The sequence below is a fragment of the Thunnus maccoyii genome, chromosome 8, assembly GCF_910596095.1.
Source record: "Thunnus maccoyii chromosome 8, fThuMac1.1, whole genome shotgun sequence".
Lineage (NCBI taxonomy): Eukaryota > Metazoa > Chordata > Actinopteri > Scombriformes > Scombridae > Thunnus > Thunnus maccoyii.
The window spans coordinates 16,998,494-17,017,292 of record NC_056540.1 but is presented as its reverse complement, the minus strand read 5'-3'; the positions used below and the strand labels follow the sequence as shown (position 1 = coordinate 17,017,292).

General features: G+C 37.9%; 1 protein-coding gene across 2 annotated transcripts in view; it reads left to right on the top strand.

Moving 5' to 3' along the window:
* The window catches only part of LOC121901413 (protein diaphanous homolog 1-like), a 103,437-nt gene that overhangs the window by 17,220 nt on the left and 67,418 nt on the right, over positions 1–18,799 (top strand). The window contains exons 2-12 of one of the 2 annotated variants that reach the window (XM_042418186.1): positions 9,412–9,438; positions 10,276–10,440; positions 11,091–11,192; positions 12,488–12,618; positions 12,784–12,867; positions 12,963–13,026; positions 13,520–13,659; positions 14,007–14,112; positions 14,344–14,454; positions 14,713–14,831; positions 17,414–17,530. In XM_042418186.1, the coding sequence (XP_042274120.1) occupies positions 9,412–9,438; positions 10,276–10,440; positions 11,091–11,192; positions 12,488–12,618; positions 12,784–12,867; positions 12,963–13,026; positions 13,520–13,659; positions 14,007–14,112; positions 14,344–14,454; positions 14,713–14,831; positions 17,414–17,530 (1,166 nt within the window). The remainder of the gene's footprint in view (positions 1–9,411; positions 9,439–10,275; positions 10,441–11,090; positions 11,193–12,487; positions 12,619–12,783; positions 12,868–12,962; positions 13,027–13,519; positions 13,660–14,006; positions 14,113–14,343; positions 14,455–14,712; positions 14,832–17,413; positions 17,531–18,799) is intronic. The other variant, XM_042418187.1, reaches the window with a different exon arrangement.

The window sequence follows — 18,799 nt, the reverse complement described above, 5'->3', positions numbered from 1 at the left end:
ACTCTCTCTCTCTCTGTTTTCTCTCTATTTCTATAAATAGCCCATGCAGTCATAAGACCATGCTTTATACAATTAATATGCGGGACAAAAGGTTTTACGTTTGGTGAGAGCCTACATATATCACAAGTGTGTGAATAGAAAGAGTGACACAATACACCACAAAGGTCAAAGGCTGATCCCTGGCTAGGACAAGTCATTTCTTTCATTACTGGACAATGAATGTTTATGTTTGAGGGTACATAATTAGGAACAAGTGAACCTACTGGCAAGTTTGAGACACAGTCAAAATCATCCAAATCTGTTGCACTAATAGACCGGGCTTGACACAAATTCTTGCCTGGCAATTACTGATAAGTGAATCATGTTGACAAAACAAAAATTAATTATTCATTCACTTGATTCATTTTAACACCGTTGATTGCTAAGTCATTCTGTCAGTGCTTCATTACTTCGCTGATAGTGTACCATCCAGTGGCTTTAATCCCAGTTTGTTAAAAAAAATGTGAATGCCCCCCAACTCTATTATTGATCGGCATCATGGCAGATCTCTTGTTCATGCCATTGCTGTATAGGCCTATATGATTCATAGAAAGCTGTTGTCTGCTGGATATATTTAGAACTAAAACAAACTTTTCTTGCATTTTTCAGTAATATGTAAACTGAATAGTTTCATTTTGTGATAATAAATATTTAAAAAGCTGTTTGGAAACAGCAGTATTTGGATCAGCCCTAGATGGAAGATAATACAGGATATAAGATTGACATGATGCAATAATGATGGAATGATGTTTACTTAATTTATAAATGTAACCCTAAGGCAAATGGTAAGGCGGGTCACATCCTTGTCACATTTACAATATCTGTCAGAAAAATCTGATTGTTCCATATTGTGCAGCCCTGCCATCAACCTAGTGTGTCTCAGTTTTGAATGATCATCTGACAGAAATGTGGATGCTTCACTCGTTTGCTTGTCCTCACTCTGCTTTTTGCCAGTGTGTGTTTACTTAGTTTTAATTCTTGTTCTGATTTACATAATGTCTCTCACACTGAGGACCTGTAATAAAATATGTAATCACAGTTAAGTGCAGCCATGCACACATCAGCGACAGTATGTGATTGGCTTATTATATCGCTGTCACAAGCCAGATGCACAATGTCAAAAATGAACTTTTTGATTTTTTTTATCTTCCAAATTAATAAATTGCCTTTTTGTGTCAAATTTACATTGGTTTCATTACATTTCATTGACATAAAGGTAGGGTCAGTGATTCTGGAGAAAGATTGTTCAATACACTTTTTGTCAAATTTAGCGAATATCTCCTCATAGTCCGCTAGCCGTCTGTTTTATGTGTGTGAGCTGAATAAAAATCCTCTGTAAATGAGCAACAAACAAAGTGGCTCGGAGCAAGTCACTAGGGCTGTAGTCAACCAAAGAAAATCTTAGTCAACTGAAGTCGTACATAATCTTCAACTAATTGATTAGTTGCGGGGGGTTGGATGTAACGGGACAGAGTGCACAGTGAACTCCACAGTCACACATTAGTTTGGGCGAGTTCAAAGTTGTGAAAATAATGGGGGTGTTTTGAATGCACCCCAGTTTTCAAGGAATTTGTTAGTCTGTCCCTCCCGCCGCAGGAAATAATGGATTAATCCTGGAAGGCTACTGATGTAGCACTTTTCTCCTTATGAAAGTAACACGGCAATTATTCGACCAATGAGAATTGGGTCGGACGAAAGCATATCGACCAACTAATCGACCAGCAATCAGCATTTGTGGTTGTGCACAAGTAAGGGGGAAGTCATCAGAGCAGCTGTCTCTGCGAAGACATGACGGTCAACTGTCTCTAGCACTGGTTGAATGGTTGGGGAGGGCTGGTGAACTAGAGAGAGAGGTGTGTCCAATTCACACAGAAAGTGTTTTCTCACGGAAGAGATACAACTTCCATTTTATTAAATGTATCAATCCACAATGAATCCGAGACAGCCTCACGGAGACCCCCTGCGATTTTTTTACGCTCCGAGTCTGTTTCTGTTACGTATAGTGAAACATAATCTAAACAGAAAGCTGTTTAAATCATGCAAATATCCGGCTGAGCTTCTGAAGGAGCATGAAGGGAGGGGTGTTTTTGTTTGGGTGTTTGTTCCAATATCAACAATCTTTCTCTTGAATGACTGACTCTACCTTTCAATAAAGTATTATGTTGAATACAACTTAAAGAGGAGGCCAGAACAAATTTTCCATAAAATAGCCCAATAAACATGCATTATCAAATCATGTTAGTACAGTCCGATATTTCATATATATCAATGTGGTACACGTTGTACGAAGAGATTTTATTTTTGGTATTTAAAAAAAAAAAAATTTCATAATGCCAAAATGAGCAACATCTGCTGATCCAGATTTTCATTTTGTCATTCTGTACGGCTAACAAAAACTCAGAATGCAAGATAGTTTGTTCTTTTATTATACAACTATTTTAGTAGAAACATTTGCCCACCAGCGTGGTGGATAGCCTTCCAAGATTTATTGTATTTGGTGCTTTGCAGGTGTTAATTTTGGACCCTGCAGATGCATCTGCTGATTTGTGTTCTCTTCAGCTTTGTGGTCTTGGATACAGACAGAGAGACAGAGCCCATTCCCTATCTTCCTTTATTTTTGCTGCTGCCTTCATGGCTGTGTAATTATGCTGCCTTTGTAACACTTATGAGTGTGTGTTTGTGGGTGCATTGTAAAGAGCTTTGCATAGAGGCACTGCAGGGAGTTTGTCCTTCATAGAAAATTGTGAAACAGCAATCAGTGCACCAATCTTTATTTCTTACTTTTGTAACTATCCCCTAACTTGCAACTGTAAAATTCCATTTGCAGTTTCAATTTTTGAGTACACCTTTCTAGAGACTTGTACGCATTACATTTCTTACTTTATTTTCTTCAGTTTAGCCCCAATTAAAACATCTCCTGCTATTTGTGTTTCTTGACAGCAGACAGCTGGCTAGCTAGCATTAGCTACCTGTCAGATAGACTGAATGAAAGTAGAATCTGCACATTTTTCAGTCAGTTCTTGTTGCTACACCTCTTGTAAACAGGTAACACCTCATCAACAAACACAAATCGAGCCCTCGGATCAGTTTACAGTGACTTTTTCAGTCTGTTCTGATGGATAAAGTCACTAGGCGATAGCCAGAGCCAGCTAGCCATCTGGAGTTCTCATATAGTGCAACTATTCATGTTACAGTTTATGCTACTATTGTGGCTCAAGATAGCTAATGTTGCCAGCTATTATCAATGTTACTTTTTGACTAAAAGTAACGTTTTTATTACAGAAAATATTACACCCTCCTTATAAGTAGGCCGTTACTGGCTGCCTCAGTCATGTCCACTGGACTGGACCTGCTGTGAGCCATTAAGTCAGGGAAAAAAGAAACAGAAAGGTAAAGGTTTTTGTGTGAAAAATAACAGACTGTACTTGCATTGCTGCTCTTGTTGCCGAACTGTCCATCATCTTCTTTCTCACTCACTGTTCCAACCTGGCTGGTCTCTCTCATCCTTTGTGTGTGTCTGATAAAACAGCTCCACAGATTTTACACCTGCTCTCCCCAGACATTAAATTTCAGACGCAGTTTCCTCTGCCCCAGTGGTCAGTCTGCAGTGACAAATCATTTGCCACGGCTATTTGTATGAATTTCCATTTCCTCCTCGCATATTTTGTGCTCTAAAGAGGAATCCCTTTAAATACATATTGCATGAGACCAAACATGCTATTTTCAGCAATGCTGCTTTTCTTCCATTTCACAGGTGCAAAACCTCAGTATGGTCCTTTCGTAAAAATGTACAGACACAGTTTGGCTGTTTAGCGCCAATAAAAAGGGCAGCAAATCCACAGTAAATATCCCCCTTTGTCTTGTTCTTTGGTACATGTCCATATTAAAACATGGGCACTTTGTAAAAGTGGTTTACCTTGGTGAGGTGTTAGTGGCTTGATGTTCACCCAGACTGTAGTAAGAGGGGGCCTGTCATATGCACCACTTCATCTAATCAGCCACAATGGGCTGATTAGATGAATCAGCTCATTTAGCTGACAGTCTGTGCTTGGGTAGCCTTCTGAATCATAATTAAGGAGTTTTGAGAGTTTAGTGATTGGTCAGAATTAGAGAAAAGCCTTCTGAGCTGTAGTGAAGGGGAGCTCTCATCATTGATTAATGTTTTCACTTTTCTGAAATTTTGATTTGATTGTTTGGTCTATAGAATCACAAAATAGTGATAAATGCCCGTCACAGTCTAAGGAGATGTCGTCAAGTATGCTAGAACAGTCCTGAAACGTATTTGGTTTATGATACAGTAAACAGTCAAAAAACAAACAAAACATAATCAAAAACTAATTGTCTAATTGTCAAATATGAGAAGCTGGATTGGAATTGGAGTGGATTTGATTCGTTATCAAAGTAATGTTGATTAATTTTCTGTTGTGACCATTCATTTACGGTTGGTATCATTAGGATTATATCAATACTGCTACTCTTATCGATACTCTTATGGGTACTTTTTTATCACTGTGCAAAAATAAATAAATGAACGAATTTTGAAAATGATTATAATTTATTTATATAACAAAATATTGTTTCTGGAGTAAGAACAGCAATGTTTACAGCAGCATAGTCACTGTGTTTACTAAATATCTCCCTAGGAACATGTCTGAAATCTCAGCGAAGGAAATCCCCTTTGACAGAAATAGAGATGCAGCTATCCAATACGCTGGGTTTGTGGCTTTTTATTGCCTCAGCAATCCTTTGCCTCATGTTCACTTATAAGAAAAAATGATTCTCCAAAGTTACATGCAGTTAGGTATACAGATATGAAATTTTGGAAAATAAAGTACTGTTATTTGACCTGTACTGTGTATCAGCAGATATCGGTAGAAATCTGTATCAGGAGAGAAACAGTTGAATGAGTGCATCCAGAGACATAAAACAGCCAATAACAAGGCCAATGGCAGACTGCATAATGTAATGGTAACTAAATGGTCTATTCTGCCTGAATATTTGGCCATTCAGATACCATGAGTAACATCTAACAATAAGTCAATGGAGCTTTTGTTTTTTCAGTTTTGTCTGTTGTAATGCTTAACAATGGAAGACTTCCGTTCAGAGTATTTCATACTAAATTTTGCATTCATTGCCATATTGTGATTTATTATTTTTTTTATTTTTAAAAATTCGTATTAATATTGTGGTATTGAATTCAGCCATATCGCCCAACCATATACATACCTAATACTTGGATCATTATCTGGCATTGCATTCACTTAACAGAGTACTTGGTACGCAGAGTAGTTCTACAGTTGTTTCTGAATTACTTTTATGGTTCTATTCAGACAGAGAGACAGTACTTATAGGCCCAGTTGACAATCGTGGCTCTAACACTGTACTTGAGTTTATCTATGAGTGCATACTTCTTAACTGTACTTGTGGATCGAAAAACAGAACTTAACCGTTTGTGAAATTCAAGAATGGTTTTTGTCTCTTCCTGTCCCGTCTAACTCTATCACTTTCTTACTGAGAAACTTGTATCCAGCTTCTCGTGCGATTACCCAGAATCCACTGTGCTTGTCAGCTGTGTATTTCCGTTTTGTGGGCACCACTACATTTGTGTGTGTGTGTGTTTTGTTCTGCCCTTGTGCACATGGGTTTAGGGTCTGTTCTTTAAAGTCAGCTGTGTAAACGGAAGCATCCTCATCGTAACTGCTCTCCCCATGATCAAAGGGCCTTATTTCTCTTTCTCTTTCTTCTTCCTCTCCTCCTCTCTACCTCTTATTCTCCTGCTACAGAACAATGTCCAATTGTACTAAAGGGACATCCCACCATCACTGTAGTTGTACAGATATTCCTTGACAAGGGCATAGAAAGTATTAATAACTTCACCAAGGTTGTTATAAAATTTTTACAATAAAGATTTCTAAAAATATTTCCAAACGTCTTTCAGTAGGTGTTTATTTTGCAGGGCCAGTTGCTTACATCCTACATGTGGGTTTTGGTTTAAATCCTAATTAAATTCTATTTGAAAGCAGCAGGCCTTTTGATTGATTGGGGGGAAAAAAGAAAAGGGAAAAAAAAAGCACAATTATTGGAACGAAAGCCTGCTGACTGGCAAACTCTCAGGTCCTAAAGAGCAACACATTGACAGTGTGTGCATCAGTTGTAAGGCAAATCCTAGAGAAAGATTGATAACCAATGTTTTCTTTTTGATACTACAGTATTGAGTATCTGCCACCAGTAGATAGTTGAAGCCCTGATGTCACGTCTGGGCTAGCAACTGTTCAACTAGCTTATGTAAATCTCTTTGACCATTTCATTCATCTGTCTTTCTGAATGGACAAAGTGTGCACCTGGGGTTTACGCTCAATACAGACAATTTGGCATCAACTGCAGCACTTACTTTTAGAAACCTTGGTGATTTTAACAAAGTGCAGAACAATTAGAGAACAATTACTTTGTGAACATACAGAAAACTACAGCTCATGAAAATTGAGCAGTGTGGACACTTTTGTCATTGTATCGTGGTTGCATCACTATTCATAGTAATCACCAACACTGTCTTATAAAGTTATTTTTCCCACTTTTGAGTGTAATTACAGGTGTTGAAAAAAACTGCCACACCATTCTTTGTCTTGTTGTTATTGCAGACATGTCTTAACTCATTATGGCCCCTTGACTCACCCATGGACTCACCTCTTCTGTAGAGCCGTGAAATTTAACCTGATGGTCTAGGGCTCGAGGGAAATGGTGTTCGTTAAAGACAACTAAAAACAAAAATACAAACAACGATGTTTAACCAAAACAGTTATATCAGTGTTTCCCCTAGATTTTTTTTCAGGCCTGGTGGTACGCACCAAAAAAACCCTAAAGAGACGAGGTGCACAGGATGGCATGTTCGCACAGTCGGCTTCGGTCAGGTGGCGCAGCAGGCGGTCTGCAATTTCTATTTGCATTCAAATTTTTGTTTGCTCAGTATATTAAAGACTTAAAACAAAGTGATCACAAGGAGAGGATGACTTAATAAGCTGCATTTATTGCATAAAAATAAGCTGCCCCTGTCACTTCTCCCACTTCTGGAACAGTGCCGTACAGAGGCTCCCAAACACATATGATTATTGATTTCCAAATGAATGGATATTTGGAATTGTTTTTGGCAGTAAAAAAGATATTTTTGGCCTGGTGGGGGTTCTCGTTGGCCTGGTGGCCTATCAGGCCTGTACAATTATAGGGGAAACACTGTATATAGTTATATTATATATAATAATTACTTACTTACTCCTGAATTAGACCCAGCAAATTCTGGTTTCGTTTCGGCTCTCTATACCCATCTAACTGTAGATTGTCCCTCTTTGCTATTTTATAACTTTATATTTATTAATTATTGAAGAAGCGGTGTCATGTTCTTGTCAGCGTCTTTAAAATGACTTATCTTTGCACTATAATTGTTTGAGTTTTTCATGCATTTAACATTTCAGTTGCCATAAAACTGAGTCCTAACAGTGTCCTGTCAGACAGTCTGAGCTCCTGCTTGGTATTTTTCTTGATGTGATCTTCTAGGATTCTGATGTGAGTTAGAGATATACTAGTAATTAGACTTTTTGATGTTTTGTGTTCCCCATGGAACTTTTATGGCACGTGTGAACATAATTGTAAGCTGTTCTTCTGTTGACATTGGGTTTCTTAGGGTGACATTGGTGGATGTAGCCTGACACCTAGTAGCCAGTAGTAGTAGTACATGTGCATTCACACCAGCACAGTCAACAAGAGACAAAGGGATTGTAACAATATGCGTTGGGATAGATTTTTCTGTTATTTTGCTCTCCAGCATATCAAGATACATAGATTATATGGGACATTAAAGTGCAAAACCAGCAGCCAGCCATTTTAATTTAGGGCTGAGAAACAATGAGCAAGAGAAATGTCAGGTTCACAATCACAGCCGTAAATAAATGCAGCTTTCACTAGAATTAAAAAACACAGAATGGAAGATATGGAAGGTAGATACCAAAGTCACTAAGTATATTGCTGGGCAGATGGTGTCACTTTAACTGTTGAAAATCTATCACAATGTTGGTCACAATACAGCATGAACTAATATAGGCTATGTGTGGATTAATTTGGCACAATGCTTTTGATCTTGTTTTACAAAAGCAAATTGTCTTAATTTACTACATTTTAAAAACCTACAGCTACTATTTGTATTGTTTCAACCATTAATTTTTCTTCATTCAAATTTTATTCAAAAGATATTGAAGAATCAAATCAAACTGCAGCTGTTCATAACACAGTACCTGATACATGAGATGAAAAAGCAGCAATATAGGAAGAACCTATTTTTGTGACAAATTCAAAAAGACAGCTAATGGAAAGAAAGCCGTAGAAGTGTTTATGTACCAAAACAGATTGCTGAATACCTCAAGGCTTGTGAAATATAAAGTGTAGATTTTATATACAAGCTGCGCCAAACCTAGAGAGGCTTGTGCACCTCCCTACCTGGGCTTTATCTAGTAACGAGAAGTGAAATATCTGGGAATACCACTGCATTTAGTCTGTGTTTATGTGTCCTTAAATGAGAAGACTTAAAGAAGAACTTGATCTGTGTTTGACCTTGTTAACCTTTAAGGTTACATCCTATTTGATGTCAGAGCAGTGGGTGTTTTTTTCCAGAGTAATCCTTCCTGTGTCCTTGTTGGCATGGTATACCACTTGGAGGTTCATTGTACCTTTTGCAGTCCTTTGTCATATACATGGAAAACAGCTTGCCAGACTAAAATTTGAACATTAGGAAAATTTTCAATCAAGAACAAAATGTTGATATTCCCCAACTTAAGTGATAAAATTAACTTTGAGTGAATTTGTGTCCCTTCTCCTTTGTGATATGAATCATCAAATCAACATTTTGATATTATATGTACTTCATGGACCATGCCAGGGCATGTGTTCAATTAGAGAGTGATACTACTGACAATGGGTATCCTGTGGGGACATTATCATGTGTAGCCTGACACCTAGTGGCCAATACATACAAGTGTTTATCAGATATAATGGTGCCTCTTTCCCCTCTAATAATATATTGATACTTTTCTGTCCCTCTTTTGACCACTGATGACTGTTTACTTGTTACTAATAGATCACACCTGTAATTACTGCCTTCTAGATGTCTTGCATACCTTAACTTAGAGTTTCTTTACTTAGATTTAGATGTATTAGTTCTTTATAGATGTGTATGAATGATTTGACTTGAATTACAACAACTTGAAAACAGTGATTTGTTTACAGCATGTTTCCCTCTGTCCTGCTGTAAATCTGTCCTGCTGTCTGTTTGGTTTTTCTTACCCTTCCGTGCCAATTTTCTCCTTTTCATCTGTTCATCCTATATAGACATTCAAACGGCTGATTCCTGACGAGGTAGGTTTGTTATTGCTTGCCACTGTCACCCTTGTGCTTGACTCATCCATCTGTGACTGTGGTCTTTGATAAAAACCAGCTCACCATTATCCATTTAATGTCATGTCACCGTCTGTCACAAAAACCTAACCCACCATAACACACGTTTTGTTAAGTATCTGTGTTTTGTCTTGTGCTGTGCTCACATTGAATGTGCATGCTTTGAAGATGCACACTGACAACATGAAATGCTTGGCATGTAAACTAGTGATACCTTCATGTGCCTTCAATGACAAGAGGATGCCAAAATAATACCCATTGACCGATTATTATTCATTAATCATAATGTAAGGAAGTCACTATGTCAATATGTGCCAACATTACATGTACCCTGATGTTCTTCAGTGTTTTTCATTTGACAATAAATGATATAAACACTCAGTGTAAGTATTGGCATTTTACACACAAAGAGGGAAGGATATTCCCCCATTTTTTTGTGTTAAATTTAAGTCTTATGTTCTGCACTCCAAGTTTTAACTGCATGTTGACTTTGTGTGGCAATGTTTATTGGTAGAAACGTTTGAAGCCTCGAATCCCTAATCATCTTCTCACATTGTTGAAAGGTTCCTACTGTTGTCGAAAATATAATATCCCAAAACTAAGAGAGAAATAACCTATGAGTATTTCATTATTGTTATATTATTTATCATGGGCTTTAAGACAGTAGGCCCATCTTCAGACTGTGAGTTGATTAGGGATTGCTACCTCATTTTGTGGCCTTACAGTGATGGCTATGCTTTGCAGCTTTTCTGTCCGAACTCTTTCCTCTAACCTGTGTCGTGTTGCCTGCAAATCCAGTTGGAGCGTTTCACAAGCATGAGGGCGAAAAAGGATAAGGAGAAGCCTGGTCATACGCCAGGTCAGCGCCACTCTTCAGCCGCCAGCTATGAATTCAATCCTCCGGGGGCCATGATGACTGACCATTCTGATGAATACATCCTGGAACTTTTCGAAAAGATGCTGGTGAGAAAGCGTTTGTTTATGTTGAGTGAATGAAAGACGAAGCATTTGGGCAATTCATTATCGCTCCTGAAAGTACATGGCATCCACTCAAAAATAATGAACCACTCAATGATTAAAGACATTATGTGTAGAATTACCTCAATGTTTGCAATTTACAGTGGATTTTGATTGTATAATTTAACATCATGGAAAAAATTCTTTGTATACTTCGAATGGGTATGCTTAGGTAAGAAATGTGCAGGACTACTACCCTACAGCACAAAGGACAAATCTCTTGAGAAATGCAATCTGCAATGTTTGGAATTCAATATTGGAAGTTTTTTTTAAGGAATATTGTTTCAATCCAATGAATCAGCTCAGTATCTCAGTACATGAAAACCGCCTGTGAGCATCTGTGAGCATCTACTAGCATTTCAATTGGTGTTATATCTTCCTTGCTTCCAATTTAGGAGGGACTAGTTGATTGACTAAATGTAGTTCTTTAAATATATCAATATTTGTTGTATTTTAGAATGTATTTTCTCTTTATTAATTGCTTGAGTCTACAGAATTTGTATCATGCTGTCTCTTTGTCTCAAAATGCTTTGTTTATTCCTTAACACTACTTGTTTTTTTTTCTTTTTCTCTCCCTCCCTCATGTCGTTCTCCAGGTGGATATGAACCTGAATGAGCAGAAGCAGCAGCCTCTAAGAGAGAAAGACATTTCGATCAAACGAGAGATGGTCTCCCAATACCTCCACACATCTAAAGCTGTTAGTACCAAAAGAAATGTTGCTAATACAGTGTGCTGAAATGAATTTACAGACGAGAGCCCCATTTCCACCTCGCATTAACATGTGATCTGTATCTGGATACATTGTTTGGATAACGACATTCATGACCCTCTGCATTTATGTCTAGTACTAATAAGTGCTTGTTATATTGATTCTAACCACACTGATTGGATCTCAATATGCAAATTAGCTTGGCGGGTCTGGCAGAATTGTCAACAAACAGTGTGTCCCACATCAAGGGAAGCAATGCTGTGAATGTGTGTCATTTGTTTTTTGGAAAGGGAGACTTAGAGCTATCGCTACCTCTTTTAGCTTATTCAAGGCTTACTTAGGCTAGCAGGAAGAAGTTTGATAGAGAGTTTGGTAACCTTTGAACTTGCAGAGTGGATTTTCCTCTTTAAGAAAGTGCTTACGCTGTACCGATTACATCAACACCCTGCTGAGATTCAATCACAATTCAAGCCAGGCCTCATCCAGATATGGTCGCAGTCTAATCACAATGTTTTCTTAGTGCATTTACACCTTGCATTTACATGTGTTTTTCCTCATACAAATAGTAGAATATCCAGATACAGATTGCATGTCAATGCAAGGTGTAAATCGGGTCCATGTTACCTCTACTTGTGCCTCTGCCTGTTATGTCATATTCACTTTTGAAATAAATTGAATGAAGTTAGATTTAAGAGTTGACAAGGCCAAAGAAAAAGAAAGTAATCAAATTGTAGGTTATGGTGACAATACGATCTCAGACTAATGGTTCAGACCAATTTTCAGACCAAGACCTTACCTTGAATGTCTGTGCTCAGGGATTGCCTTTGTTTGTGCAGTTGAAGTATTGCCTTACTCAAGACTGGATTATTGTATATATTATACAAATGTATTCACTACTGAAATGTTGATAAATTATCACCACCATTATCACTAACTCTTTGGTAGTCAGGTCAATAATATTTCAAAAGCAGCAGGTCTATTTTGATCAAATATGCTGATGGTGAGTAGCTCAAAAGATCCACATAACTAAGCACAGATGGTTGCTAAAACAGTCCTTTGAACTGTAGAACAAGCCCATTTAGAGAAAATCATACACACAGTACCATTTAATTCTGCAAATTAAAATTTCAAATTAGGCTTGACTGTTGCCCTTGGTGCCATGCTGTAGGGCTTTCTTGTGGAAATTACACCAATTATAACCTGTGAGATGACAAATATAAATGCAGGACACAGAGTGAATTTGTGTTTGTGTGCCCACTGTGTCCGTTTGTATTGTTCATTAGGGCCAAAACCAGAAGGAGAGCTCCAGGTCAGCCATGATGTACATCCAGGAGTTAAAGTCAGACTACCGAGACGCACAGCTGCTGAGCTGTCTGGAATCTCTTCGAGTCTCTCTCAATAACAACCCTGTCAGGTGATACACATGTGTACTTATATACAGAAACTTACAATGCCTATAATATTAAAATATAAAGCCAAATATGTGTATTCAGGAATGGCTTCAGAATAGCAATATCAAAATTTGAAAATGTAAAACAGAAAATGAACTTCATCAATCATGTGGTCTTGTCACTTCCAGTTGGGTGCAGAACTTTGGAGATGAGGGCCTGGCTCTGCTGTTGAACCTGCTTAGAAGACTACAAGAGGAGAAAGACGAGTACCCGTAAGACACTTAAACCACAGAATAGAACAATATGACAATATACATTCGAGCAATGTGTTTGTAATGTTTTTCATTGTCTGTCTTCCTCCTACTAGAATGATGGGTGTGAAATGTCAACATGAGATCATTCGCTGTCTTAAAGCCTTTATGAACAACAAGGTAAGACCCTTAAGTGTTTCATTACTTCCATCAAAATACTTCCTGTATTGGTCACAAGAGTTCTGTTTTTTTCTGGAGGGCTTTGATATTTAAGTTTTTCAGGAGGTATTGAAGTTTTTAAAATAAAATTAAAATACTTTAATAGAAGATTTCTCAGGAAGTAATAGTATGTATTTCTAAGTAATAGAACTAGTAATAGATTAATCACTAGGTCCTTTTCTGTCCTGGTTGTAGTGTGGCAAGTCCACCACTAGAGAGCAGGGTGAAGTCAGTGTGACCACCTTTACTCAGTTCAGTACATTAAATGCAGTCACATACAGCCTTTGAGAATGTTTTGAGTATTTTATCTGAACCAAGAAAGAGTCGTTCTTCTGGTGAACACTATGACTTGAATCCTGAAAGCCCTGACTTTCTCTGCTGTAGGAAAGGAACTTTAAAAGACTTAAACCTAATTTTGCTTTCTTTCTCCCTCCTTCCTCTCTCTCCCCTTTAGTACGGTCTTAAATCCATGTTGGAGTCAGAAGAGGGGATTCCTTTGCTGGTCAGAGCCATCAACCCAAGGGTGCCTCATATGATGGTGGATGCTGTCAAGCTTCTCTCTGCCATCTCCATTTTGGAGCACCCAGAGAACCTGTAAGCATTAGTGACAGGTTAACACTGTTTGGTTAAAAAAGTTGAACACACGTAACTGGCTTTGAACAGCCAACTCTTCCCCACAGTTAAATTCTGGGACACAAGTCTAATATGCAGTGTTATACCAATTTACAATCTTGAACTGCTCTAATCACATCGATTAGAAACCTGAACTTAACCTGAATGTCAGGTTTCAACTGATGGTTGAATTAAAGCAACAGAATGTACTTTTACTTTCTGTATACTATTTATTCATAACATATGTTCTATTAGTGTTTTTTTCATGTAATTATATACAACAAAATGTGATATGTAAGTGCATAACTGTCTTTATATCTTTTTTGCAGTCATGAGCGTGTTTTGGAGGCCATCACAGAGGAGGCGGAGAAACGGGACATTGAGAGGTTTCAGCCTCTTCTGACTGGCATGAACATTCACAACGTTGCTCTTAAGGTACACACACACACACAGATGAACACAAAAAATTCAACATTATAAATCCCTGTGTGTATTTTTGTTTGACAAATGACACCAGCCCAATTGCTTTCAATAGGCAATACTACTCTATGCATTCTGCAGTGTAAAAGACTAACTCAGATGATAAATACTGTGTTTTGTATTACAGTTATTATCTAACCAATTAGTCTGAATTGTGAAGCTGACTTTATGATGTATTTTTGGCAGGGTGGCTGCATGCAGCTAATTAATGCCTTGATCAGCCAAGGAGAGGAGTTGGACTTCAGGATCCATATTCGCTCTGAACTGCTAAGATTGGGACTCAGAGAGATACTGACGGTACAGAAACCACTTTCTTGATCTCTCTGTCAATGTGACTGTCCAACAATACACACGCACAACTTTATTCTTGATTCTCTCTCACTCTTGATGCCTCTGTCTTGCTGACCTGCTAACCCACTCATATGCTGTAAAAACTTTCTCTCAACTCAAAAAAATATTTGATTGTCAAACTTTTCCTGCAATTCTCCCCCTTGCCTTTTCATCCCTCTGCCTGCATCCCATCCCTCTCCCTGCATCCCATCCCTCTCCCTGCAGGAGGTGCGGAAGATAGAAAACGAGGAGCTGAGGGTGCAGCTCACTGTTTTTGATGAGCAGGCCGAAGATGACTCTGAGGACCTCAAAGCACGTCTCGATGACATCCGCATTGAGATGGAATATCCTTCCACTGGGCAAATTGTCCCTCAGTAGAAATTGCCAGGATCTACCTTTTGACCTTGAAAATAAAATGATCAGCTAGTTTGGTGAGTGACAGGAATAGACTTCGCTTTCTGTGTTTTTCATAATGAAAGAATATAGTGCTGCTTGAAAGTTTGTGAAACCTTTAGAATTGTATTTCTGCATAAATATGACCTAAAACGTGATCAGATCTTTACACAAGTCCTAAAACTTGACAAAGTGAACCAAATTAAACAAATGAGACCAAAAAAAAAACATTTTTTTCATCTTTTTCATTTATTTATTGAGGAAAATTATCCAATCTTACACATTTGTGGGAGGCAAAAGTATGTGAACCCTTGCTTTCAGTAACTGGTGTGACCCCCTTTTGCAGCAATAACTTCGACCAAACGTTTCGTGTAACTGTTTATCAGCCCTGCACATCAGCTTGGAGGAATTTTAGCCCATTCATCCTCACAGAACAGTCTCAACTCAGGGATGTTGGTGGGCTTCTTTGCATGAACTACATGCTTCAGGTCCTTCCAGAGCATTTCTTTAGGATTAAAGTCAGGACTTTGACTCTGCCATTCCAAAACATTATCTTTCTTCTGCTTTAACCATTTTTTGGTAGAACGACTTGTCGTTTAGTGTCATTGTCTTATTACATGACCCATTTTCTGTTGAGCTTCAGTTCACAGACAGATACCTTGACATTTTCCTGTAGAATTTGCTGGTATAACTCAGAACTCATAGCTCCATCAACGATTGCAAGCTGTCCTGGTTCAGAGGCAGCAAAGCAGCCCAAACCATGATACTACCACCTTGTTTCACAGATAGGATAAGGTTCTTATGCTGGAATGCGGTGTTTGCTCATCGCCAAACAGAGCACTTCTCATTCAAGCCAAAAAGTATGATTTTGGTCTCATCCATCCACAGAACATTGTTCCACTCACCTTCTGGCTTATCAACGTGGTCTTGAACAAACCGTAGACGGCAGCAATGTTCTGTTTGGAGAGAAGTGGCTTTTTTCCTTGCAACTCTGCCATACACACCATTGATGTTCAATATTCTCCTGATGATGGACTCTTCTTCTAAGGTCCTCAGAAATCTCCTTTGTTTGAGCCATGACACACTTCCACAAACCTGTGTGGTGAAGCTCAGAGTTTGACAGTGAAGACCCAGATTTCTCTTCTTTAAATAAGGCATGGCCTCCCAGACTCACACTTGATTGTCATCCCATTGATTGAAACACCCAACTCTAATTTCCCCTTCAAATGAATTGATAATCTTAGGGGTTCACATACTTTTGCCACACACAAATATCTAACATTGGATCATTTTCCTCAATAAATGAATGAACAAGTGTAAAGTTTTTGTCTCTTTTGTTTAACTGTCTCTTTATCTAATTTTAGGACTTGAGTGGAAATCTGATCATGTTTTAGGTCATATTTATGCAGAAATGGAGCAAATTCTAAAAGGTTCACAAACTTTCAAGCAGCACTGTATATATGACAGACAGATGGTATATAGAATTATATTCACATATTCCTTGCAATATAAAAATGAGTCTGTGATCTACACAAAATCAGATTGCTCCTCTCTTCCCTTGTATGATCAGCCTGACCACTGTCTTACTTAATAAGCATGATCTTGTAGGCAACATCCTGCAAGCATTAGTTACTCATCTGTAGTGCTGTAAAGCTAACAGCCAACTTCTGGTCAACTTTGTGCTCTATTGTGAGTCTGGATTATCTGATTTTATTATAAATATACATAAGAGGCAGTCCAATCAGGTACACAGCAACAATAGAAACTACTTAGTTGCTCATTTCTGTTGTTATATATATGGAAGGTTTATGCTACTGCACTTTGATGTCAGTGTGACCACTTGCTGGTCTTTGGAACAACTAGACCTGATTTGAGTGCATTTTATGCAGTTATTGTCTATCCCGATAGAACCTGCATATCTATAATGACTGACTTTAATTAGACACAGATACTGTAAAAATTTCAAGGGAAGGCTGCGAAGGACATGGTCTCATTGTATCTTGAGGGACAGGTTACGATATAAAGAAATGGAACTTTACTGCAACAATGTACCTTTTGAAAATTACTCAAGAAGGAATTTCACCAGCACCTGTACATTTTTCTTGTTGCTTTTGGCATGCAGTTACAATTTTCAACACCAGGTGTCTCCTAGGCTTCCTCACTGCAATATCTGCTGCCTGCACATCTGATAAAACACAGAGATAATGTAACACAGTAGATCAAGTAAATGTAAAAGTTTGAAGACATAAACATACTTGTCAGATAGAACTGATTTTGTGCTTATACTTTGCCAACAAAGGTTATCATATGACTGACTTTTGTCTTATTTGTATTTCACTGTAACTCTCCAGCACACAGAATTACAGTGTGTAAGTAATGTATGTAGCAAAGTTGATGCACGAATATTCAAAGTTGACAAAGTAACTTATTTTTTTATATTGATTATTGAAGATGTTGTGCACAGAGTATTTAATGTTTGTTTTGAACTCCTGTCTTTATTGTGTAAATTGAGCCTTAACTGGTTTTGCTTCAATGATGTGAGGGAGGTGTTTGAGATCCTAGCCAACACAGCCAAGGACTCCAAGGCTGAAGGCTACTTCCTGTCGCTGATGCAGCACCTCTTGCTGATTCGTAATGATTATATGGCCAGGTAATGCACACTCACATATACACACTCATACATGTCAACACTCTCTCACTAATACTCCTGCACACACACGAGGACCCACATTTACATATTATAGCTGAATTGTGGATATAATCTTGTTTGTAAGAGACTAGATACTGTATCATAAGGTATTTATTTATTACTGCTGTTCTATCGTTGTGATACATTTGTTTCTTAAATTGGGCAGACACTGTATGGATTAAGTCAGATTTTAACACTGAATTGGTCGCCCCTGACTGATTTTAGAATTGGGATTTTAGAATTTGACGTGCAGTTAAAGCGGCCGCTGTCAAAAGATCAGTTATGTGTTGAGCTTGTTAATGAAATTGAAGAGGTATTTTATATGTTGTGCTGTGATATTAAATTGAACTTTTCAGCAGAACGGACAGATCATATTCTCTGCACCTTGCAGTCTCCTGCAACTACATATTTATTTATTTATTTTTAAGTAATGCTGCCTTTCTCTCTTTTTGTCAGCATTACTGAGGACCCGGTCGTCTTGTTTGAATAAACTCGAATAAACTATTGGAAATTTCACTGGACAAAACCGACTGGGGGTTCTGTGCTTACATTCAGTGTGAGCACCCATGTCGTGGCCAGTCAACTGATCCATATAGTGTGAGCATAGCAATCGCAGGTTCTGGCTGTGCAGAAAGGCTGATTAAAACTGTAGTGTGAGTTAACACAACGTGCAAGATTAGTAAAAATGCAGTGTCTGCCCAGATTTATAGGTAATATAAACCAAAATTAGGCAAACTGTCTCAGTTTCAAAAATGAGTGTTTAAATTAGATGAAAAATATAATAAATGCCTCTGTTTGATGATATCACTTCACACTTCAGAGGCAGGCAGATATATAATACATCACACAATAAATAATGACAGTATTTTTAGATGGACAGAGAAAAACTCCAAGTAGCAACAGTGCAAAGATGATGGAAAATATTCTAGAGTTGAAATGAAAAGGCAGAAATCCTTATTGCAAAAGGATTGCAGAAGGAGAATCACATCTCTCACTTTTCATGCACAGCACCAGTAGTTTCTCTCCAAAAGTATTGTTACAATATCAATATTGAGTTACGTCAAAAAAGTATAATTGATTTTGTCAATCGACTTGTCAATTTGATGGTCGATCATACTTACATACATCGTATCATATACATATAGGATGTGTGTAACTATCACTGGCAATTTGTTTTACAGCGCCTGCGCACTCCTATAAAATTTGCCAAAAAAACCAAGGAGAACTTAG